The 22,986-nt window shown below is 33.3% G+C and overlaps 4 protein-coding genes and 1 long non-coding RNA gene across 6 annotated transcripts; 2 read left to right on the top strand and 3 right to left on the bottom strand.

Annotated features, from left to right (window-relative positions):
- Positions 1 to 43: 43 nt before the first annotated feature.
- Positions 44 to 1,934, bottom strand: LOC106361469. Of its 2 annotated transcripts, XR_007315425.1 has the most exons (5): positions 1,377 to 1,934; positions 1,073 to 1,242; positions 781 to 983; positions 473 to 643; positions 44 to 260 (listed from the first exon to the last, which is right to left on the bottom strand). It is a non-coding gene; the product is annotated as an uncharacterized LOC106361469 (long non-coding RNA). The 2 variants fall into 2 exon arrangements; XR_007315424.1 differs by having other exon boundaries at positions 473 to 983.
- Positions 1,935 to 2,649: 715 nt separating this feature from the next.
- LOC106361471 (proline-rich protein 4) lies at positions 2,650 to 4,601 on the bottom strand. The gene is made up of 2 exons (XM_013801213.3): positions 4,209 to 4,601; positions 2,650 to 4,119 (listed from the first exon to the last, which is right to left on the bottom strand). The coding sequence occupies exons 1-2, from the start codon at positions 4,354 to 4,356 to the stop codon at positions 2,834 to 2,836; spliced, it is 1,434 nt and encodes a 477-aa protein (XP_013656667.2). The 5' UTR covers positions 4,357 to 4,601; the 3' UTR covers positions 2,650 to 2,833.
- Positions 4,602 to 6,997: 2,396 nt separating this feature from the next.
- Positions 6,998 to 8,605, top strand: LOC106361472 (ER lumen protein-retaining receptor erd-2.2). The gene is made up of 6 exons (XM_013801215.3): positions 6,998 to 7,285; positions 7,483 to 7,682; positions 7,779 to 7,919; positions 8,020 to 8,100; positions 8,200 to 8,324; positions 8,409 to 8,605. The coding sequence occupies exons 1-6, from the start codon at positions 7,072 to 7,074 to the stop codon at positions 8,455 to 8,457; spliced, it is 810 nt and encodes a 269-aa protein (XP_013656669.1). The 5' UTR covers positions 6,998 to 7,071; the 3' UTR covers positions 8,458 to 8,605.
- An 87-nt stretch (positions 8,606 to 8,692) lies between these two features.
- Positions 8,693 to 10,570, bottom strand: LOC106361473 (5'-methylthioadenosine nucleosidase). The gene is made up of 8 exons (XM_013801216.3): positions 10,348 to 10,570; positions 10,193 to 10,256; positions 10,025 to 10,116; positions 9,747 to 9,853; positions 9,423 to 9,497; positions 9,248 to 9,322; positions 9,086 to 9,178; positions 8,693 to 8,995 (listed from the first exon to the last, which is right to left on the bottom strand). Exons 1-8 carry the CDS (start codon positions 10,430 to 10,432, stop codon positions 8,798 to 8,800), a joined length of 789 nt encoding a protein of 262 aa, XP_013656670.2. The 5' UTR covers positions 10,433 to 10,570; the 3' UTR covers positions 8,693 to 8,797.
- Positions 10,571 to 18,485: 7,915 nt separating this feature from the next.
- Positions 18,486 to 20,547, top strand: LOC106359965 (RNA-binding protein SGN1). Its single transcript, XM_013799582.3, has 8 exons — positions 18,486 to 18,565; positions 18,645 to 18,731; positions 18,842 to 18,913; positions 19,130 to 19,216; positions 19,532 to 19,615; positions 19,748 to 19,968; positions 20,059 to 20,270; positions 20,355 to 20,547. Exons 1-8 carry the CDS (start codon positions 18,539 to 18,541, stop codon positions 20,369 to 20,371), a joined length of 807 nt encoding a protein of 268 aa, XP_013655036.2. The 5' UTR covers positions 18,486 to 18,538; the 3' UTR covers positions 20,372 to 20,547.
- Positions 20,548 to 22,986: the final 2,439 nt, after the last annotated feature.

Below are 22,986 nucleotides of genomic sequence, written 5' to 3'. Positions count from 1 at the left end.
ACGTGCCACACGTGTCTGTTACATTTAGAAACAGACGTTTCAATATAGACCTCTTAAATTAGGGGCCTTAATTCAGTTTTTTTTTTTACTGGAAAAGTGTTAATTACAATTTCTTAAACGTTTCACAGTAGTTTACTACGACTAATTACAGTTTTTTACAAACTAATGCTGAAAATTTCAGTGCGTTACAAACCAAAAAAATGTATCTGAAGCTGTATATTATCGCATGAGTCTGTCTAGTAGGCACGTGAACTCGAGACCTATAAAGATCCAGAACAATTGATTATCAGAAGCTAAGCGTAAAAAAGAGTGGTCAGTATGAGCCCAACACCACTATTGAAGTTTTGGCTATAAAGAATAAAATATCTATTTATACAGATAACACATATAATATGTTGGCTAACATATAGTCAATTCTCCAACAAAACCATTAGTCAGTCATTCGCATCAGGGAATCTAAACCATTACGTACCAGATTCTGTCTCACGGGGATTGGTTGATTGGTTATTGTGAAGAACAAACGACACATTCTCAATGTAGAGAATCTCGTACCTATAGGCTATAGCAAATCTAGGATAGAGAAACAGAGCTATTTTCTTCAATGAATCCATAGACGTTTCCATGTACGCATGCACCCCTGAAGCTGCTCCATAGAAACAACCAAATGTTACCCCAAACCATTTTTTTCATCTTATAACTAAGTTGATCGTGCATTTCTGTTATCGTCAACTTAATTGATTGTTACCTTTTTCTTTTTTTTTGAACAAAATTGATTGTTACCTTTCACTAGCTTTTTTTTAAGTCTTTTGAGAAGTTATCCACACGGACAAAAACTGGATTGATCCTACAAACCTGTGTACAACACAGAGTTCTAAATATAACGACATCTCTGTCATTTGGAGCAGCATGCACAGCTTCTTGACTTCATCAGGAACCTCTCTACAAATGTCACAAAGCTCAGCTACAATCGCTGTGGCTTGGTCCTGCATTTAAAAAAATACAAATTGTAGTACCAGTTGCGGAGAAAGGCAGAAACAAAAACACACCGTTCTTGTTCTCTTAGTTATCATACCTGTTAGACCAAGCAAAATCTGAAAATTCAACAACAGAGAAGCCACTCTATAAATTTGTAACGCAGCCGAGTCTGTAAAGTGTGATTGAGGAACAGATCCAGGTTGCTCTGTCGTGTGTCCTCAATCAGTGTCTCCTCTCCTCCGCCCACAAAGTAAATAGATTGATATCCTACAAAATTTTGTAAATAAAATCACGTTTGGACCGGTAATGTTAGTTGGAATGATAGAGTCGGAGGCCTAAAATGAGTAGAATCAAGGTCCTATAATAATATGTTAAGAAGGGCAAGGACTCAGAACACATACCATATGCTGTGGAAAAGTAAAGGAGAGAAGGTACTCAAAAAACTGATGATTGTTGTCTTTCAAGCCCATCCAGATCAGCTTCGTCCTTATTGGTACTTTCCTCTCTTGCTGTATATACTCTAAAAATGTCACAGCCAAATGAAATAAAACAGAAAGGGATGATGTGGGTAGAATATTAGACGGGAAACGCCACCATCGGAAATATTCACTTTTATGGGTGAGAGAATACGCTATGTACACTTGAGTATCCCTTGAATATTTTTGAATATAATATTATTATAGCACTGAGGCTCTATGTAAAACTGAAGCAAATCTTCAAACAAGCATTGAAACAGAAGGACAGCAAAATTATTAGCAACAGCACTGAGCTTTTTCAAACGAACCCTATATGCAAAAAAAAAAGACAAGGCTGATAAAATTCAAAAGGAAGCTGTAAGAAACAAACCACGTCAACGAAATCTTGAGCTACCTAGTCAGTTGTTACATAGTCTTGCTCCGTAGATCTTTACACGAGGATGTATGATTGGATTTCATCTAGATTCTGTCACAGATTGACAGAAGAAGCGATCAATTTGTAAAACTGCTTGAGGTCGATATGCCTTTGGAGTTAAATGTTAAGAATGGAAAAGGTACTAACCGAATCGCTTTTCCTTTCAGCTCGGGCTTACACTAACGGGGGCTCTTAAATAGACTCAATAAGAAAAAATGAAAAAAAGAATAAAATAAGAAGAAAAACTATTTCTCTCCTAATTTGATATAACGAATGTAAACTATTATTCAAATGTTAAAGAATGTAAATAAATTATATAAACAAATATTCCTTCTACATAGTGTAAATCGTAAAAAACAATAAAAAATTTATTATTTACACTTATTCCCTTCATCACCATTTAGAACCTTAAGTTTCTTTTACTTTTTCCCCATACATCAAATAGTATAATAATGCCACTTCATCTTTTAAAATCGCCATGTTTCTTGTAATGGTCACTGCTATGCTTAATTTTTGCATGGTGACAATTATAATTATATATTTTGTTTTTAAATTGCTACATTGATCATTCTTAAATCATCTTCATTGATCTAATATCTTAAAATAAAAATTCTAAAAAATAAACATAATATTTTGTTATAATATTATTATAGCATAAAATGTGAAAAAATAATTCAATATGTGTTTTCTCATGAGTATAACCTCTATTGATTTACTTTCATACTTAACTCAAGGTGCTCTAATTAAGATTGCGATCATCTCATAACTAAAGAGCAAGGGATATATTATTAATTACCATATTATTCCTGGAAGAGATGAACAAACAGTCTACACTTAAAACTCGGAGAGAAAGTAGACAAAGATGAAAGTCGCAAAACAAACCAAATTTCAAACACGCAGGGATAATATTTTTAAAAATATTTAAAAAGCAACACGTTGATTACATACAAGTATATGTATTAAACTCTCAAGGGTGAGTCGGCAACGGAGGCCATTTTCCGAACTTGGGGTGGTGAATGTATTTAGGAGGAAGAGGAGGAAACTTTGGAAGTGGTGGAAGTGGTGGACATGGCTTCTTAGGAATCACCACCGGTGGCACGTAGATTGGTACCGGCGGAGGACACGGCTTCTTTGGGATCACTGGTGGCACGTAGATTGGTGGATGCTCTATCTTCGGTGGCGGCTTGTAGACCGGAACAGGTGGTGGATCGACCTTCGGCGCTTTGGGAGGGCACGGCTTCTTCGGGATCACCGGTGGCACATAGATTGGTGGATGCTCTATCTTCGGTGGTGGCTTGTAGACCGGTACTGGTGGTGGAAGCTCGACCTTTGGCGGTTTAGGCGGGCACGGCTTCTTTGGCGGCTTGTGGATTGGTACCGGCGGTGGAAGGACTATTTTCGGCGGCGGCTTGTGGACTGGAACCGGTGGCGGATCAACTTTCTTTGGTGGCATGGGCGGACAAGGCTTCTTAGTCGGTGGTTTGTGAACTGGCACTGGCGGTGGAAGCTCAATCTTCGGCGACTTAGGCGGGCATGGCTTCTTAGGGATTGTTGGTGGCTTGTGTACTGGAACCGGAGGTGGGTGCTCTACCTTTGGAGGTGGCTTGTAAACCGGAACCGGAGGTGGGTGCTCTACCTTTGGAGGCGGCTTGTAAACCGGAACTGGAGGTGGGTGCTCTACCTTTGGAGGTGGCTTGTAAACCGGAACCGGAGGTGGGTGCTCCACCTTTGGCGGTGGGTCGTGAACCGGGACGGGTGGTGGAACCTCTACCTTTGGGGGTGGCTCGTGAACCGGGACAGGTGGTGGAAGTTCAACCTTTGGGGGTGGCTCGTAAACCGGAACCGGAGGTGGTGGGCATGGTTTAGGAAACGGTGGAAGCTCCAAAGGTGGAGGTAAAGGGAAAGGATGATCAAATCCCTTAAAAGGAGGGAACTTAGGCATAGGCCAAAAGAATTTGGAAACACAAAGTTCAGGTGAAAATTTGAGATTTTGTTTGAGACCCAAAACGTGTTTGTCTCCAGATTTGTATAGAAATACAATCTTGTTGGAGTCAAGGCCGTCGTGAGCCGGACAAGGTGTTCCCACCGCGCTATGAAGCTGAGCATAACACTCCTCCTTTAAAGCTCCGTCCTCGGAGACAATGTCATGAGTAGGAACTTTCAGACTGAACTTTCCTTCTTCATCAATGTTTCCAGAAGCTTTTGTAACAAAATGCCCTTTGTTCACCTTACAGTCAATTGTCACTCGGAGTCCTATGACAAGTAACAACCACACACTGATCAAATAACCACACAGAAAATGACACTAGATGCCACAAAATGTTATTATTAATGTGGTATACCTGAGAATGCATGGGGGGTTTTGATCTTGCTCTCGGCGTTACCAACAACTTCGACGACGCGAGCGAGAGATAGAGTCGCTGAAAAGACAACGGACAGGAGGAGGAGGAGGCATGGAACCGAACCTCGAGGTTCGGGTAAGATCCTCATTGGGATTCTCACCCTCTGAGATTTCTGACACGGTACTACGACACTTTCCTTTCCGGAAAATGTAGTCTATTGTAAGAAGAAAGAAACTATATGTTATGTGATTGAGTATTAGTAAAGAAGATGATATGATTATAGCGAGAGTCCCTCTCGTTTATATAATGGTCTTAGCATAGCATTTTTCAAAAATGGATCTTGCTTATTACTTCTTAAACTTTCTTATTTTATTTTTTACCAACAATAATTGGGACTCGGTGGTTTCTTTTATTTGGTATCATTTATTTAAATTAATGTCATGGTCCATCTCTTATCGTTGTAATTTCCGTCTACGGCAATAATTTATCATACTTTTCATGCAGGGTGGTTGAAACAATTTGACTTATCTGTTTATTTATTTATTTATCTTTTTTTTTGGTAATCCAATATTTATTTATTTATCTTTATACGAAAATGCAATCAGATTTACCTTTTTGTTTCCATAATTAACGTTATTGCACGAGACACATTGTAGAACTTTCATCACATGAACCTTTTGATCTATAAAATGTTTTTTTTTAGTTTTTATTTTCCTTTGTGATATATACAGCCAATAACAAAAAAGTAATGCAGAGACTACAAGATGACCATGCATATATAAGGTAACTTTTTATTTGCTTTTGTTTCACACACACGATCGATATAGTTTATGTAAAAACATGAAATGAATTAATGAGTGCGTATATACGTGCAACCAACCCCGAATTGAAGTGAACCACATTATGGTTAGAAGAGAAACTTTAATATTTATGGAAAACACTGCTTGCGCTACTTGTCCTGGCCGCTTCCTTAGTAACTAAACAGTGTGCCGTATATAAATCAAAATCAGATACACAGTCGAATTTGGTTAGAGAAGAGGCTTGATCTATTGCCATTTAGTTAGATGAGAGAGAGAAGTTAATTTTTGCCATCAATCTTTCGTTTTTGAAGTCGGCAAGGCCCATCATCCTTCAATCAAACTTAGCCAGCTCAAAGCCCTACTATGTCTTTTTCTTGTTGGAAAATTAAAGTCTGTGTAAACATTTGCATCTAGGTTTCCCCAGATTGAAAAGCAGAGTCGGAAAATCACTTAAGAAGGACCAACGCTTTGAAAAACGATGTTTCTTGGCTTTTTGTTTGTCGGCTTGGGTATAGTTTTGGTTAGTTGATCATAACCGGTTTTGAACATAAGTTATTCGAACTAAAGATCCTTCTTTATCTGAACAATCTTACAAGTGGACTTACTCATATATGATGAGTACATGCTACTGAGAATATAGTCCGATTTGCACATTCAAAGACCTAACTATAAATGAGTAAAATAAAATTTCCCGGGATATTTATGTAGGAATACCAAACTTACAAATGCAGATAGTAAAAATTATTTTGTTTTATTGTTAGTCAAGTTATATACTATTAGAGATATCATTATGAATTACTGCCATATTAAATCTCTACCTACTCAACCACGCCCATTAATACGGTGGCTTTGGACAGTTGGAAAATAAGAGGTTCAAGTCGAAAGAGAGTATAAAATCAATCTTCCGGTGTAATGTCTTCAGATTAATCAAATACTTGCACGTTATCACCAACAAGTCCCATTTTTAATGTAAGAACATGTAATAAATATATCATTATGTAGATCGATGAGTGTAATCGATTGGGGTACATCTCAAGCGACTATGCTTCCATATATATATGTAAATGTTCATTTACAGTCTCTCAAACAAAAATCATTTACAGTTATAAAATTGTTTGGTAAATAAATTTTGTATAATCTTTTATAGAGGCATACAAATTTCAAATTTAGTCCAAGCTATCAGTGCCATACAAATATAATATACATCCGAGAAAAACCATGGCATATTTCAGAGATCATAACCAAATTTAAACAGTCAAATTTTATACAGAATGTAGGAGATAAAAATATAAGCGGATATATTTTACTGTACGTTAAAACACTTCTTATGGTAACTGGTAAGTAAACAAATTAAGCGACAGTGAAAAGATTGATCACTAGAAGTAGAAACAATAGTAGTATACAAGGAAGATAAACCCTAACTTAAGCAGCAGCGCAATAAATGTGGGTTGACAAAAAAAAAAAGGAGTGGCAACCAAGAAGGAGTCCCACATGATGTGAGTTTTGTGATATTATTTTTAGTAGGTGAAACGCGATAAATATATGAACTGTATATGGTTCCACATTAATTGAGCAATTGGAACTGGTTTCGTGTATATTAAAAAAAAACGAAATGTTTTAAGAAAATATCCAGAGATCTGGATAGTGACATATTCTCTGAGCAAACAGCTTTATCGTTTACATAAACTCACACTGTCACACATATGGTAGATACGTGTTGAATGTACGAGTGGAAGTAAACACAAAGGTTGATGTCCAAAGTAATTGCACGGATGGTTTGAACAAAAGTGAAACAATGCTGAGACAAAATCTTATTCGATAGATAGCGCTTCTGAATGATATGTCACCATGCCCGCAACTAATTCATACCCAAATCGAAGCTAATAATAAGATTTGAACTCATACGCTTATGGGCCTAAAGATATGGACTCAACCGCGGCCCATTAAAGCACAAGTCAACCAGAACCGGACTCTTTTATCTCCTTCAGCTTCTCATAAATAGTTTACCTTTTTTTTTCTTCTCACTTTGCCGAGAAAATCTGAGAAAAAGCGAAAAATTGAGAATGAAAAGTCCGATTCACACGGTGTGGTCATGGGTGAGGAGGCAGCCACCGAAGGTGAAGGCCTTTCTCGCGGTGATCACCGGCATGGCGGCTTTGGTTCTGCTCAGATTCATTGTCCACGATCACGACAATCTCTTCGTCGCCGCTGAAGCTGTTCATTCCATCGGGATCTGCGTGCTCATCTACAAACTCATGAAAGAAAAGACCTGTGCTGGTAATAAAAATTCAATCTTTCTTGTTTAATTGTGTGTTTTCGAACATCCAATTTTAGGGTTTTTTTTAAATTAGCTTTTGTGGAATCAAGCGATTTAGGGTTTTAGGATTATAATTATAATTCGAAGGTTTAGGCAAACCCACATCCGAAAGTGTAAACCTTTTTTGCTTTGACTTTTGTGTATTGATTGTTTGCAGGATTGTCGCTGAAGTCTCAGGAGCTGACGGCGATATTTCTAGCTGTGAGGCTGTATTGCAGCTTTGTGATGGAATATGATATACACACCGTTCTGGATCTGGCTACTTTGGGGACGACTCTCTGGGTTATTTTTATGATCCGGTTTAAGTTGAGGGCTAGTTACATGGAGGACAAGGACAACTTTGCTCTCTATTATGTGGTATGTCAGTAAGAAACCGAAAGATTACATTGTTGGATTAGAGGAAACGGGGAGGCAAAGTAACGATTATCTGGTTTTGATTTTTATTTGTTGCAGCTTGTGCCGTGTGTTGTGTTGGCTGTGTTGATCCATCCATCGACCTCTCACAACATATTGAACAGGATTTCGTGGGCGTTATGTGTATACCTTGAAGCTGTTTCAGTGCTACCGCAGCTGCGAGTGATGCAGAACACAAAGGTCGCAAACTTTGTTTTATAATGGAAGATTGAGAACTTGAGCTGGACGTATTTGTTATACTCTCTAATCTCTGCGTCTGTTTATTGGTTGTTGTTTTCAGATTGTGGAACCGTTCACGGCGCATTATGTATTTGCACTTGGAGTAGCAAGGTTCTTAAGCTGTGCTCACTGGGTTTTACAGGTTAGCTTTCTAGTTTCTGCTATGGTTACATTGAAAGTCGATTTTGGATGATGAAAAGTAGTGCCTTATGCACAATGTTGTATGTTGTTGAAAAAACAGGTTGTGGACACGAGGGGGAGATTGCTGGTAGCGTTAGGTTATGGACTGTGGCCATCGATGGTTCTCATCTCTGAAATTGTTCAAACTTTCATCCTTGCTGATTTCTGTTACTACTACGTCAAAAGGTACCGTTTAGCCATTCACTTTCTCTATAAGTTATCTTACCTCTTCACTTAGCTCAAAAGACTTAAACATGTCATCTTGTGCAGCGTTTTCGGAGGGCAGCTAGTTCTCAGGCTTCCGTCTGGAGTAGTATAAGTTACTCTCAGTGATGTAATACGGAAAGAGACTGCTCTATTTTTTCTTTACATTTGATCTTGACGGTTTGTGTCTGAGGTGACGAATTAATTTCACTGTGTTGTATGTTTAGTTACCATTGACGGGTGTTTACATGTCTTTCCGGTTACTTTACTCCCTTTCATACTATTAGTGATCGGTAAAAAGCAAATAACGAACCTTAACAAGCTATTTTGATTACACTGGGAAGAAGAAACGTCTGAAAGTTTTGAAGTTTTATTATTATAGATCACCGGAAGTGAGTGACACCGAATGATGTTGAAACGCATTGTTGTTACATAAAAATAGCACAAGTAGGGAGTTAGAGGTCTGAAAGGGTTTTCCCATGGATGAAGTTGATCACTTTAGTGGCAGTTTCCTCTAGCGCAGAGGTCACAACAGCCAAGTTCTGTAAGAATTCTTCTGCCGTCGGTTTGTCTCCGTCGATCAGATCGGTCACGGCTTTTAAGAATATCACTGGTACTTTCAGAAGTTCAGCAACATAGGCCACCGCAGCACCCTGAACAATCCAGAGCCACACAAGAGTTTCAAGTTATTTTTATATTCTTGCTAGATTCCAGAAATCAGAGAGGTGTTAACATGACATTACCTCCATGTCCTTTAGTGTAGCATCATTGGCAATGATCAATGATTCATCTTGTGTGGACATATCCAAGGAATCACCAGTAGATAACCTACCAATCTGATAACAACCAATCTTATTAACAATGCTTTTGATATCGTGAAACTTGAGAAACAGTTTTTGAGTAACCTTCAAATTTAGTTCCTTGAGGAGATTGGGGGTTGAGAATGCCTGACGAAGACCAACTCCATACAGATCAAACATCTACAAGCGAGACACAAAACAGTCCCTCAGGAACTTGCGAAACGAAATGGGGAAAAAGACCAAAACTGGAACTGGAAAAAAGGAAGAAGAAGCAACCTACCGGAATAGGTATTCTCCTATCATGGAAGACCACATCGGATACAAGGAATACATCTCCTATGTTGGCTCCTTTAACCTGAATATTCTTTAGTCAATCAGTACTTTAATCATCCCTATGGAAAATAAATCAGCTTCCACAACATGAAAATAGCCGTACGAGAGAAAGGGAAAGAGCGATTTCATGGTGTGATTCAAAATTCCAGGAAAGTCCAGATTGAATCAAGTTCAGGAAACGAGTAAGAGAAGCCAATTCAAATATGATCAAGCATGGCATTCTCACAAGCACATACAGAGAGAAAGAGAAAGTAAAGGAGGAATAATGAACCTTAAAGGCACCACAGGTTCCAGCATTGATGAGAATGTCGGGTTGTAAAGCTTGGATAGAAGCAAAGGTAATGAGAGAAGCTGGAACAGTTCCAACACTATCTATCCCTGCACCATTAACACCTTTAGTGAATATAAACATACTTGTAACAAAAAAAAAAGTGCGTTCCTTTTTGCTTCAAGAGCTCATTAGATCAAACACCAACAACAACTACTCACTAGCGCAATTAATATTGATCTCTATGAGAGTAATGAAAAGAGGCAATAGCGAAAACATGCCTGAAGCAGCATCTTTTCCAGGGCAGACTACATAGATTCGAAGATCCTTGTGCAACCCGTGGTAGAGAACCCAGGGCAATCCTTTACCAAGCCTGCACAAGAAGCATCAAAGATAAGGACTTGGTTTGGTTTAAGTTTACAGATCAAAAAAGGAGTGGGAGTCTTAACGGAGAATCAGAAGTTTCGGAGAGTCCGAACTTGTTGACCAAAGGTTGAGCCTCCGCTTGCATCGCTGCAATCAGAATTAAACACAAAAGTTAGAAGAAGAAGGAGAAGATGAAATCGATTGATTGATTGATTCCGTAGAAAGAGGAGCAAAGTACCGATGACGAAGACGACTGTGGAGATGGGTCGACGACGACTCTCCGATTCAACTTTTTCGATGTCACCGTCTCCATGAGGACCCATACCTCTCTCTTTCTCTCTCCGGATTCTCAGAAACAACGCACAAAAATCAAATCAATTGGGAAAGGAAGAAAGAAACGGCACAGCAAATAAGGAACGTTTTACCACAAGGAGAAGAGAATCTCATGGTGGAAAACATCACATCACTAATTAATTAATTAATTAACTAGGTGTTGTACCATGTGCAGTAAAAAAAAATTAAAATATTTTTAACAGATAAATATAAATTATATTTTAAAATAAAATCTTATTAATATTATACATTTTCTTTTTTCTTATCAATATTTTAATATAAATTTGATTCAATTAAACATGAAAGTTATATTTAAGAATATGCATGTATATATTTGAAATTATTATCTTAGATAGATTTTTCTATCTATTTATTTTAATTAAATATATTAATAAATTTGTAAAAGTTGCATAATTTCCAAAAATTAAAATTAAATAATATTTCTAAAATTTATAGATATATAAAAAAAATAATTATTTTACGATTAAATTTAAATGATAGTAACATATATATATATGGTATATTTTAATATTAATATTTATTAGATGATGCTTTTTGCTCATATTTTTTTTATTATTTGTATCTGTTATAGCAAAAATTCTAAATTAGTGCTAACAAAATTTTCACTGCGTGATTAATGGTTTAAGTAATTTATAATATTTTAAAAAATTAAGTTGTCAATATTTTTTCAAAATTTTTATCAAAAAAATTTTCAAAATTTTTATCAAAAAAATTTTCAAAGTAAATTTCAAAATTAATATATTTATGTATTTTTATTTGGCATATAGTTTAATTTAAAATAATATATATATTTATATATCTTTCATTTTTGATACTTATTAAATGAGATTTTTAACTTATATTATTTTTTAATAATTTGTATCATGTCATAACAAAACTTTTAAATCATAGACCACAAAATTTAAATGTGAAAGTTTTAACAGTTTAAGTAATTTATACTCGTTTTTAAAAACTCAAATATAATATATAAATAATTTTTTTATTTTATTATATGGTTACTATGATTGTTTAATTTATTTTAATAGCTTAAAATTAAACAAATATAATTATAGAACACACTTATTTTTATCAAATCTTTGTTATTCAAAATCATTAATTGTCATATATACTTTAGCCACAGTAGGCAATTCCGTAATCTTATTTAAGGTAATAATGAAGCACATTAATAATGTATTTATTGTGGTTTAATAAAAAGATTATTATATATTTAGATGGACCAACCTATTTTTCTAAGGATTCTAAAAATCATTCTAGTGATGACACGTGGCTACAAAAAAATATTGCAATGCTTCTCAAATAATATATAGGGGATTAGGTCTCTAATTGTCTAAACAAACCTCTTAGAAGGAAAACAATGTACCAGATAAAATCTGAAGATACAAAATAATAAGACTCAACAGGCCCATATAAACAAGTCTATAAACTTGAGAAGATAAAATGTCAAGGAAACCTAGATCAATAAAGGTCAACCTTGAGCAGATAAAACTCCAAGGAAACCTAGATCAATAAAGAATCACTGAGGAGAAACATTAGCTCTTGGATCTCTGCGATCTCCTTAAAGAACATGAACAATAACTCGATCATTAGAGCTTTGTTCTTCTCAAGCAAGTTGTTGAAAAACCCAATAATCACCGTAATTAGCCCAAATCGGTTCATGAGGTTGAAGGCTAAACTCACTTTAGCAACGTGAAAAGGCTTGTACTTGCAGACCTGTATGACATCTCCATTTGGTGTAGAGCACTCGCAGCCTCCTCCTTCTTTCACCTTGCTCTGAGAGGAGGTTCCTTCTTTCACTTCTTTGCTCTTGCTCTGAGTAATTAAATAATTTACATTTAATTAATTATCAACTTGTGAAGTTAAGCCAACAACTAGAATTTCCATTTTCCTATTTCAATCCTTTATAGCTTTACACAATTTGCTATTGACAACACATTCTAATCAAATGTTCATTGAAACAAAAATCATTCTAGACTAAGCATCATATCTAATTATCTATCTTTACAAATCTAATCATTTCTTTTGCGTTTGCATGTTAGTAATGATAATGTATATAGCAATTAGATATGATGCTTAGTCTTGAATGATTTTATAGGTTTCTATAATGTTTAGACATATAGCAATTGGATTATGTATATTTGTCCAAGTTTGTGTTTTGATTTTGTTGGTGCGTTTATATGTATTATGTATATATTTATGGAAGCCGCATTCTCAATGGGCTTATAAACAAATTAGTGAAAATAGTATAATCTTAAAACTCAATCTCTTTATAAATGTGTTTAGTTATAAAGCTTCTTCTTTGGACATAATGCTCAAAATTCAAACTATAAGTCCAACACTGAGTTGTATCTTGGATGTGGATGAGTATGTCTATAACTGAGATTTGCATTCTCAAGAAATATGACTAATTGATGAACGATTAGATTTGAGTTGAAAAACTAATGCCAAAGAAAAACAAAATGCACAAAATCAGCTCTAAAGTTGTGTTTTTCGCTGCAGATTGCAATAGATCTTGGACATTCCTCTTAAATCACCACTAAATCTTTCTGGTAAGTTATCTAATCACGATATATTAGTATGTACTAGTTTATGCTAGTGATTGTCTCTTCCCGAAAATTCTGAGAGGTAACATGAGTATTTTAAATTGGCATTTCTCCTTTATTATATAATTTATAAGTGCAACTTGTTGTTGTTTATAAGGTCTGAAATTGAATGGTAAACTGATGCGGGGAAAAATATTTTATGTTGCATGGCGTGGTAATATGTAAGTATTTTCATTTGTTTGAAATATTAAACTAGTAATTATAATCACTAATTGATTTCTATGTAATTTATCCTGACAGTCGAGAAATAATGTGTGTTAGTGGTTTCAACAACCAAGTATCTGGAAAAGGGATCGACCGTATTAAGAATTCAACTTCTTTCATGGAGAGATATATCAAGGAAATGAAAGTTCACCGCCGTCCTGGGGGTGATTATGTGTCTTTTTATGAAGACTTTGAAATATTTATCTTACAACTTCTAGCAACAATTCATGTCATGGTGACTATTGAATGTGGTCCACGTTTCGAATCTTGCGATGGACAAGTAAATTGTTGTTTTTTTCTGTTAACTTTATTATTTACTTTTATTACTATTAAGTATGAAAATATTTAAATTTATAGGAAATTTTCAGTCCATCGACATTCCATGTCGTTTGAGAACATTTGAAAAGTTTCCCATTCATTGTCTTCTTTTGACGGGCAATGATGTGAAGGATGAAATTGAATGTTGAAAACTCCATGAGACTAAGGGAGCTGCAAATTGGGGAGCTAAAGGTTTTATCATGATGGAAAGAAATAAGTGTCTAATCAAATCCGTGGTTGAGGTCAAGGTAAAGCTTGATATATACTGAGTTTAGGTGAATTGATTTTTTTCAATCTTATTGATATCTAAAAGTATTCTTCTCTTGTTTTAGTTTTGATCATAGAAGAGATCTAATGTGCAGACCACCGTAGTTGTTGACCTTTGCTCTTGTTTCAGCGCTGATCGTAGAAGAGATCTAATGTGAAGACCACCGTAGTTGTTGACTTTTCTTTTTATGTTTTTTCAAAGTAATCCATTTTTTTGTATGTAAGATTTTAAAATCTCAACTTTTTGGGTTTAATTGCTTCTACTGAACTTTCTTTTATAATTTCCTCTAGATATTTAGCCTTATCACAAAATCATCCAAATTTATAGTAATCACTTCTGAACCGTCCATACTTCCAATCAATCATATAAAAAAGGAGGTCATCATCATCATTCTAGAGAAATCATAGATTAGATTACATTGGCTCATGGATCAACATAACTGGGCCTGATAATCGGGCTTCTATTTGTTATATTTTTCATGATCCACATTACTGAATCTCATATTGGGTATTACGGCCCGTAATGCTTCTGCGGAAAATCTATATTATTAAAACAAAATTCCTCCTAGAATTTTATCCTTAGTTTTATTAGATATTTACAATGACATGCCACTCATAAATTTTTGTTTAATATAATTAATTATATTTCCTAAAACACTTTAACTCAATAAAGAAATATTCCTAAATAATGGTTAACCTATTGTTCACTAGCCGTAAAATCTCAACATAATTATTCATTAATTAAATAAATGCCTAACAGTTCACACACTAATTATCAAGATCTCACGTCCACGTATAAGAAAATAACACATCATTATCAATAGAAAAATGGGTCCTATGCAAAGCATTTGTTACGGTGTATGATCCTTAATTACTTATGTTATAACTAACGACATCATAAAAGTAAAATTTGGATCAAATCATCGTCATGCTTTTTAAAAACTGTAAACATATTTTATTATAGTTACCAGATTTTGACCCGCGCTTTAGTTAATAAAAATGTTTGATATGAATTAGTCGAAGTACGGGTTTTTCGGTTAATTACAATTGATATGAATTAGTGTTTTGATTTGATGTTTATTATGTACACTATTATGTTACAACATCATCTTTATAATCTGATATGGACTAAGTTAAACTTTAATATGTAAAAATTTGATAAAACCTGAAAAGAATTCATCATTAACCCGCCATCCGATACTGGTTGACCCGATAAAATATCATATACATTTGATGATATTTTTTAAAACATTGATTCAAACTTTTGCAATATTTTTTAGTAGTACTTAAAAATGAATAAATTATTTGATTTGTGATTCTTTAATAGTATGAATTTGTAGGCTTTTAATAGTTTTAGCAATGTTTTTGTACCCGATCCAAACCCACGGTCGAATTAATAAATCTGGTGCCCATATATAATCCGATCTGGATTAAGTTAAAACTCAATATGTAAAAACCTGATAAAATTTGGTAAAAACTCATCATTAATCCGCCATATGATAATGGTTGACCCAATAAAATATCATATAATTCTGATGACATTTTAAAAAATAGAAACTTTTTTTATACTTTTTAATAGTATTTAAAATTGAATATATCGAAGGTTTAAAAAATATTACATGATAAAAAAATTCTTAAAAATAATTACATGATAAAATGAAAAGGGTCCCATTTCCAAATTCATAGTGTATCCCTCTATTTATAAATGTGGTTCTTATATTCAGTTTCAATAATATTGAGTAATAAATGAGGTTTTTAAAAATATTTTATAGTTACAAAAAATAAAAGTAAGGCCAAAAATAATAATATAATTAATGAGTAGGTGCATTTTTAGGATGATCATATTTTAATAATATACATAATAAAAAGAAGTTTGTGTATCTAATATTGTTCAAGAAAATCTATCATAAAAATATGTTGAAGCATTTAAGAAAATACTTAATGAATCATGCATATTTTGAAATACAAATTTATTCATATGATAGGGTACCATCATAAGTGAACACCGTCCGCTTCATTAAAATACAGTCAACCGTTATTATATGCTTTTTGTTCATGTGGTTGTTCTATGGTTTTTCCAACGATTATGAGTAATAAGGTTAATATATTTTTTTGTTTATATGTGGGTGATGAATTATGATAGGTTCTAATAGCTTGAAACTTAATTATGATACTAGATTTTGACCCGCGCAGGCGCGCGGGTGTATATTTTGAAAAATATGTTGATATTTGTTTTTCATGTAATTATTAGGATTTGAAAAAATGAATCCGAGGAACATAACCGATACCGATCCAAAGATATAGTACCAAACCCAAACATAAATTGATTAAATATTCTAATTATTCAAAATTTTGTTATTTAGAGAACCGAATATGATCCGAACCGAAGTATTTGGGTATCCGAATTTATCTAAAAATAGATTTATATACTTATATATATTAATTATTTTTAGATTTAACGTATATAAAACATCAAAAATGATACTTTTAAATTGGTTTAAATACTTGAAAATATATATAGATAGTCAAAAGTAAATATCTGAAATAGTTAAAGTATACTCAAATCACTAAAAATACTTAAAATAATTATTGATTTCGTATCCAAAATTTTAAATCAAGCCAATTGATATGTTAAGCTTAAGTATTATGACATATGTTATTCAAATTTATACGTAATATATTATTTTATTTATACATTTTGAGAAATATAAAATATATAATGATTTAAGACTTTAAAAATAGTTTAAATTAGTTATCCAAACCCAAACCAAACCCGCAAAGATCCAAATCGAACTCAAACCAAAATTTAGAAACATTCTAATAAGGCTGAAATCTTTGACCCCGAAAACCCAAAATACAAACCGATCAGAACTAAACCCGTATGAGTATCCAAAAGCCCATCCCTAGTCATTATTATATATCGTATTTTATCATCATATAATTAATCGTATTTTATATGTACCATCATATAAGTAATCATATAATTAATAGTATTTTATACATACCATCATATAAATAATTACATATATTATATTTTTAAAACTTAATATGAAATATGAAAACCATAATTTGAGTTGGTATTTCAAATTGGGCTTTGTATTATGTTTTTCTTATATATATTGACAATATTTTTTTATAATGGTTATTGAAAAATAGTTTAGTAAAAATCTATTTTTGAATATATGTATATTTTTGAATCAATTTTTGATATAAATCAAATTTGAATTATTATTTTGATTTGAAATATGTATATAAAGTTTAAATTTTGTTTTATGGTTAGTTTAAAAAATTTTTTTTTAGGGAATTAGATTGACCCATTTTGGTATATTTTAAAAGTGGCCTAGATAACTTTCAATTTAAAAAAAAAACATAAGCCCATTACTTTTTTTCTTAATATTAATATCCTTGTTTTCAAACAAAAATATTTTTTTTTTTAAAAGACTGCAATCCATGTTTCCAAACACTCCAAATTTTTAAAAGTCCTATTCAAGTCTCCAAACACTCCAATTTTGTACTTGAGTTTTAATAAGATAGATAGTTATAACATTAAAGAGAGTTGTTGCCGATCTAGGTTACATAAGGGACCCACCATATATGTGACTAAAATCTATCAATTCAAAAAAGATTCTAATGCAACAGATTATATATTTTGATTAGTTAAAGAAATATAAAATAGGACATTTAATTTTTAGTGGATAAATCCAACAATCTTGTTTAAATAGATTTTTTAAAACTCTTTTCCTTTTAATAGTACAGATTTTTTTTTCATGTATAACCGTTAGTCATTATAGGCATAGTGTGAAATAACATATTATTTTGTATATACATATTATATTACACTGTATGTATACGGATGTTAGATGTTACTTTTACATATTTCCCTTTTAATAGTACAGAATTTTTTTTTCATGTATAACAGTTAGTCATTATAGGCATAGTGTGAAATAACATATTATTTTGTATGTATACGCGGATGTTAGATGTTACTTTTACGACGATGTTACAAAAGTGTTACAAAAAAAAAGAGTTAGATGTTACTTTTAATTGAATTATATTTTTTTTTATTTAACTAGCTGAATTATTTGAAATTTAAGAAAAATCTATTACTTTGAAATTATCCGTCCATGTATTCATTCGAATTGTTGTTATATTAAATTGGTCACAAAACATTTTGATCTTTCAAAATAAAATAATTTAAAAAAGACTCCTACATATTAATTCTGAAATTGTATTTCAATAAAAATATTTAAAATTATGTACAAGAGGGTTTGAACCAACATTTTAACACAACTTTTATATAAAAATATATATTTAAACTGACTAATAAAAGTATGAGTTACTAAAATAACATCAATGCAAAACATTTTAAATAAATAAATTACTTATAATACGGTTTTGAATAATTTTAAGTTGACTAAATTTTAGTTCACCAAAGAAAAACAAGCATAATAAATTATACATATATTTTTTTATAACTAAATACAAACCTAAAAGAAATAAATTATAATTTTGGTACATAAAAATATTTAAACTAAAAATTAATATTGTGCTTTGAAAGCGCCGCTCAAACTCAAAGTCTGCTTTTAATTAAGAAGCCAAAATCCATGTAATAAACGGGATGTCCAGAGGCAATATCTATAATGACCTAGCAGTCGTCGTTCATCTCTTTCATCTAAACTTCTCTCAATGGACAAAAAGAAGGACAAGCGCGAGGTGATCTTCTTACGGCTTTTTCATAACAAAGTACAGTCGTGAACAACTTGTGAATGGAAGTTTGTTTCTGTTTTGTTAGATTGTAACAACCCCGGAGATAAGGGTGGGTGATTCAGAGATCTTAGGAACGCCCAAAAACCAGCAAAAATACAAGCGGCGGAAGAAGGTCGGATTTAAACTTCTTGTCCTGATACTTTTGCTGCTCTTATAGATCCTTTCAATTTCATTTGTCCATCTGTATATCTTACTGTTTTTTATTATTGTTGTAATTTTCAGGTCGATCAAGATACCTTATTGAAGCCAAAGAAGCTGCAGAAACACAAGTTGTGTAAGAAGAAGCAGAAGAAGGTCTGATTTGAACTTTTTGTCCTGATAATTATTCTTTAACTGTTATAGTTTGCATATCTGGTATTTCAAAACATTCCCTAATTTTATTTATTTATTTACGTATATAAGCATATTTTCTTTACATAGAAAACATTCTAAAGCGATTTCTATATATTTTTAGCCTATGTGTATGTATGATTTCTTCACATTTTTGATTGGTCTTTTGTTTTTGTATAGGTTACGACAACCACAGAGCCTTCAGAAATAAATTCTGATGATCCAGAGGCTTTAGTAAAGCCTCAGAAGCCGGAAAGGCTCAAGAAGGTGATATTTTAATTTGTCTAATAACTGTCCTTATAGTTGTATTTGGCCCTCTGTATATTTTTACACTTAACCTGTTTTTGAACTGTGATTTTTACACTTAATAAGTCATCTCTCTTTTAAATATATGACTAAATTTCATTCACTGACGTAACATTATCTTTTCCTAGAAAGTGATCATTTTCAAAACGACTACATTGAATAAGTTGTTGACCTTCTGCATTTGCAACGGATCAGTTTCAAAACAAAGAAATTTTATGCTCAGTTTTTGCTGCTTCCTTAACTCTTATCTTTTTGGTCTTCTAATTATAATATCAGATAGTAGATGAATTAAGTAACCGTCTGGACGAGATGACTGAAATTGTCAAAAAACTAAAGAAGAATTCAGATCTACTGGAAGAGGTATATTTGTTTTTCTTATAAAGTAATTTTTTTTTGTGTTTGCAAGCTTCTCTTTGTTTGTCTGTAGCTTTGTATGTGGAAGAATGACACCACACCAACGGAGTTGTTTATTTCAATTCCTTATGTCTACAGGAGAATAATAACACTCCAAAGGAAAAGGTGGTAGACCATGAGTGCTATTTCGAATCTGAAGATGCAGATTTTAAAAACCGGCGAACAATTTTCGTTCTGGGATTCGATTGTTCCTTTCCTAGGGATGAAATAAAGAGAACATTGATTAAACACTTCAGTTCTTGTGGAGAGGTCTCAAGGGTTTATATTCCTTTTCATTGTGATACTGGCTCTCCCATGGGGTTTGTTACTTCTTCCATCAGTTTCTAACAATTTATTTAAGTTATATGCATGCTAAATTATTTACTCATCTCTTTTTTTTTCCCCTTCAGTTTTGCCTTCATTAGTATGGGAAATCCAGATAAGGCTTTAACACTCAATGGAAGTTACTTGGATGGGATGAGACTTGAGGTTACAATGGCTACAAAGAGAAGTGAATACTATGGCTATACCAACCATCGTGGCTGTCAACGTTGTGGTATTGCTTCAGCGAAGCGGTTGGCGAAACGCTTCTACGATCGTACCAGAATACGAATCCCGTTAGGTACATCATTTTTTTCATTTATTTTTGAATCTTTAAAAGAAAATAACTCATATATATGTGATTATTTTTATCGATTGCATTCAGTGCCTAGCGATTTCTAGCAAGATCAAGAAGCTACTGCTTTACCCGACCAGCTACATCATCCTTTGTGTTCTAAGATACCTTGTTTTAGCATTCTGCTACTTATGCGCATTATTATCTATGTCTAAATTAAATGTTGAATATTTCTGTGTCTGTCAACTGTTGAATATTTTTCTTTATGGAAGTCTATCATCTATTTTTGTAGCATTCAGTGCCTGGCAATATCTAGCAAGATCAAGAAGCTACTGCTTTACTTCTTACCAAAAAAAAAAAAGAAGCTACTGCTTTACTCGACCAGCTACATCATCCTTTGTATTCTAAGATACCTTTTTTTTGTCAACTGATTTCATTAAAGCCTCATGGACTAAATGGATTACAGAAATGGCTTAAGGCCCAACACATTAACAAACATAATATAATACAAAACTTTCATAAACACGAGTGTTGGTTGATGAGTAACTGCGAGGTGGCAATCTCCTGGTGCGTATGTGTGACACATATTCTGAGCCCACCATCCTTCTCTCCATCGTTTTTTCTTTATGGAAGTCTATCATCTATTTCCTTTTTAAAACATTTCTTATATTTTTATTTTTGTAGCCTAATTTTTGTTTAACGCAACCGATTGGAATAAATGAATTATCAAAATTGATATTGGGTTAATCAGAAGTTCAATAGTGAGTCGAGCCCAAAACATTAGTTTAGAAGCCCAAAAAGCCTTTCCATTAAAAGTAAAGCCCACAAATCCCAGTATGAATGTAGTTTTTGGTTTTACCTCCTGTTTCTATCCATGACATTCAGACTCTAGGGTTTTTGCCTAGCCAGTTTTCTTTCTACAAACTAGCAAGCTAGTAGTAGCTCTTCGTTTTCATTCAAATCTAAATCTTAACTAAATTCACACTATCAAATTTAGTATGAGGAAGAGGCGCAGGGAAGCCAATGTAACTCTTCTTATGTCTTTCTTCTTTACACAGTCGTGAACAACTTTCGAGTGACTTTTATTTCTGTTTTGTTAGTTTGAAACAACCCCTAATCCTTCCGAGACAGGGTGGGATGATTCACAAGTCTTAATAACGCCTAAGAAGCAGAAGAAGGTCGGATTTAAACGCCTTGTCTTTATGCTCTTCTTTAGCTGTTATAGACAAAGTCCAGTGGTGAACCGCTCGTGAATGGATTTTTTTTTTCTGTTTTGTTAGGTTGTAACAACCCCGGAGATAAGGTTGGATGATTCAGAGATCTCAAGAACGCCTAAATACCAGCAAGATGACAAGAAGCAGCGGAAGAAGCAAAAGAAGGTCGGATTTAAACTTCTTGTTCTGATACTTTTTTTTTTTTTGTAAACTAAATTGTTCTGATACAGTGATACTTTTGCTTCATCTATTATAGATCCTTAAGATTCATCTATCCCTCTGTACTTCTTATGGTTTCTTCGTTCTTGTTGTGATTTTCAGGTTGATCAAGACGCCTTATTGAAGCCTAAGAAGCTGCAGAAACACAAGTTGCGTAAGAAGAAGCAGAAGAAGGTCTGATTTAAACTTTTTTGTAGCTGTTACTGTTTGCATATCCGGAAATTTTAAAACGTTTCCTAATTACTATATTTTAAAAATTAACATGAGCTTCTTAGCTTTACTTATAAGACATTCTAAATCCAATTGTATATATTTTAGCCTGTGTATATCTACATTTTCGATTGGTCTTTTGTGTCTGTTTAGGTTGCGACAACGACAGATCATTCTGAGATAGATTCTGATGATCCTAAGAAGCTCAAGAAGGTAACAATTTATCTCTCTTTTAATTTTAGTGAATCTAATATATTATGTTTATGACTGTGCTAACTATTTTTTCCCTAGAAAGTGACCAATATAAAATGACTGCATTGAATATGTTACCTATAGATTTTTTTCCCTACTTATTTGGAGTTACAAGGAATAATTTTCAAAACAAATAAATTTTGTGAACAGTTACTCATTTATTTTCTTCTTGTGATACTATGTGAACGAGATGACTGAAATTGTCCAGAAACTAAAGAAGACTTCAGATCTACTTGAGAAGGTATATATATATATATATATATATATGCGTGTGTGTGTTTGTGGTACTGTCTAATTGTTTGTTTATAGCATTTGTATTTGCAGTAATGGTACCTTTACACTCCATAGCTGATCTATTTGTTTAATTTAAATCATTGTTCGTATATATAGGAAAAAGAAACTCTAAATAAAAAGGTGGTCGAGTGCTTTTACGAATCTAAAGATGCGTTTATTCAACACCAGCGAACCGTTTTCGTTGAGGGATTCTGGTGTTCCCCTTCTAGGGATGATATCAAGCGCGCATTGATAAAACACTTCAGTCCTTGTGGAAAGGTTTCAAGGGTTTCTATTCCCTTTCATTGCCAAACCGGTGTTCCCATGGGGTTTGTCTCTTCTTTCCCCTTGTTTCTAACAATTTAAAGTTAACTGCAAAGGCTTATAAGATTTACTCTCTCTCTTTTTGTTGTTTCAGATTTGCCTTCATTAATATGATAGAAGATTACGATAAGGCTCTAACACTCGATGGAAGTTACTTGGATGAACTGAGGCTTACGGTCACGATGGCTGTAAATAGAAGCGAGTACTATTTTTTTACTAACCGCACGGGT

Source organism: Brassica napus, chromosome A8 (genome assembly GCF_020379485.1).
Source record: "Brassica napus cultivar Da-Ae chromosome A8, Da-Ae, whole genome shotgun sequence".
NCBI lineage: Eukaryota > Viridiplantae > Streptophyta > Magnoliopsida > Brassicales > Brassicaceae > Brassica > Brassica napus.
Note: the sequence above shows the minus strand (reverse complement) of the source record. Positions and strands in the feature narration are given on the sequence as shown.

What these genes read in the sequence shown, in the direction of transcription:
- LOC106359965 (XM_013799582.3), top strand. Translation starts at nt 18,539, where the DNA reads ATGGACAAAAAGAAGGACAAGCGCGAG. An exon ending in GTAAGAAGAAGCAGAAGAAG is followed by an intron (nt 18,914 to 19,129) that starts GTCTGATTTGAA and finishes GTTTTTGTATAG; the next exon opens with GTTACGACAACCACAGAGCC. An exon ending in AGCCGGAAAGGCTCAAGAAG is followed by an intron (nt 19,217 to 19,531) that starts GTGATATTTTAA and finishes TTATAATATCAG; the next exon opens with ATAGTAGATGAATTAAGTAA.
- LOC106361472 (XM_013801215.3), top strand. Translation starts at nt 7,072, where the DNA reads ATGAAAAGTCCGATTCACACGGTGTGGTCATGGGTGAGGAGGCAGCCA. An exon ending in ACTTTGCTCTCTATTATGTG is followed by an intron (nt 7,683 to 7,778) that starts GTATGTCAGTAA and finishes TATTTGTTGCAG; the next exon opens with CTTGTGCCGTGTGTTGTGTT. An exon ending in GTGCTCACTGGGTTTTACAG is followed by an intron (nt 8,101 to 8,199) that starts GTTAGCTTTCTA and finishes TTGAAAAAACAG; the next exon opens with GTTGTGGACACGAGGGGGAG.
- LOC106361473 (XM_013801216.3), bottom strand. Translation starts at nt 10,432, where the DNA reads ATGGGTCCTCATGGAGACGGTGACATCGAAAAAGTTGAATCGGAGAGT. An exon ending in CACAGTCGTCTTCGTCATCG is followed by an intron (nt 10,257 to 10,347) that starts GTACTTTGCTCC and finishes TTCTGATTGCAG; the next exon opens with CGATGCAAGCGGAGGCTCAA. An exon ending in TGGAAAAGATGCTGCTTCAG is followed by an intron (nt 9,854 to 10,024) that starts GCATGTTTTCGC and finishes TTAATGGTGCAG; the next exon opens with GGATAGATAGTGTTGGAACT.
- LOC106361471 (XM_013801213.3), bottom strand. Translation starts at nt 4,356, where the DNA reads ATGAGGATCTTACCCGAACCTCGAGGTTCGGTTCCATGCCTCCTCCTC. An exon ending in AACCCCCCATGCATTCTCAG is followed by an intron (nt 4,120 to 4,208) that starts GTATACCACATT and finishes TACTTGTCATAG; the next exon opens with GACTCCGAGTGACAATTGAC.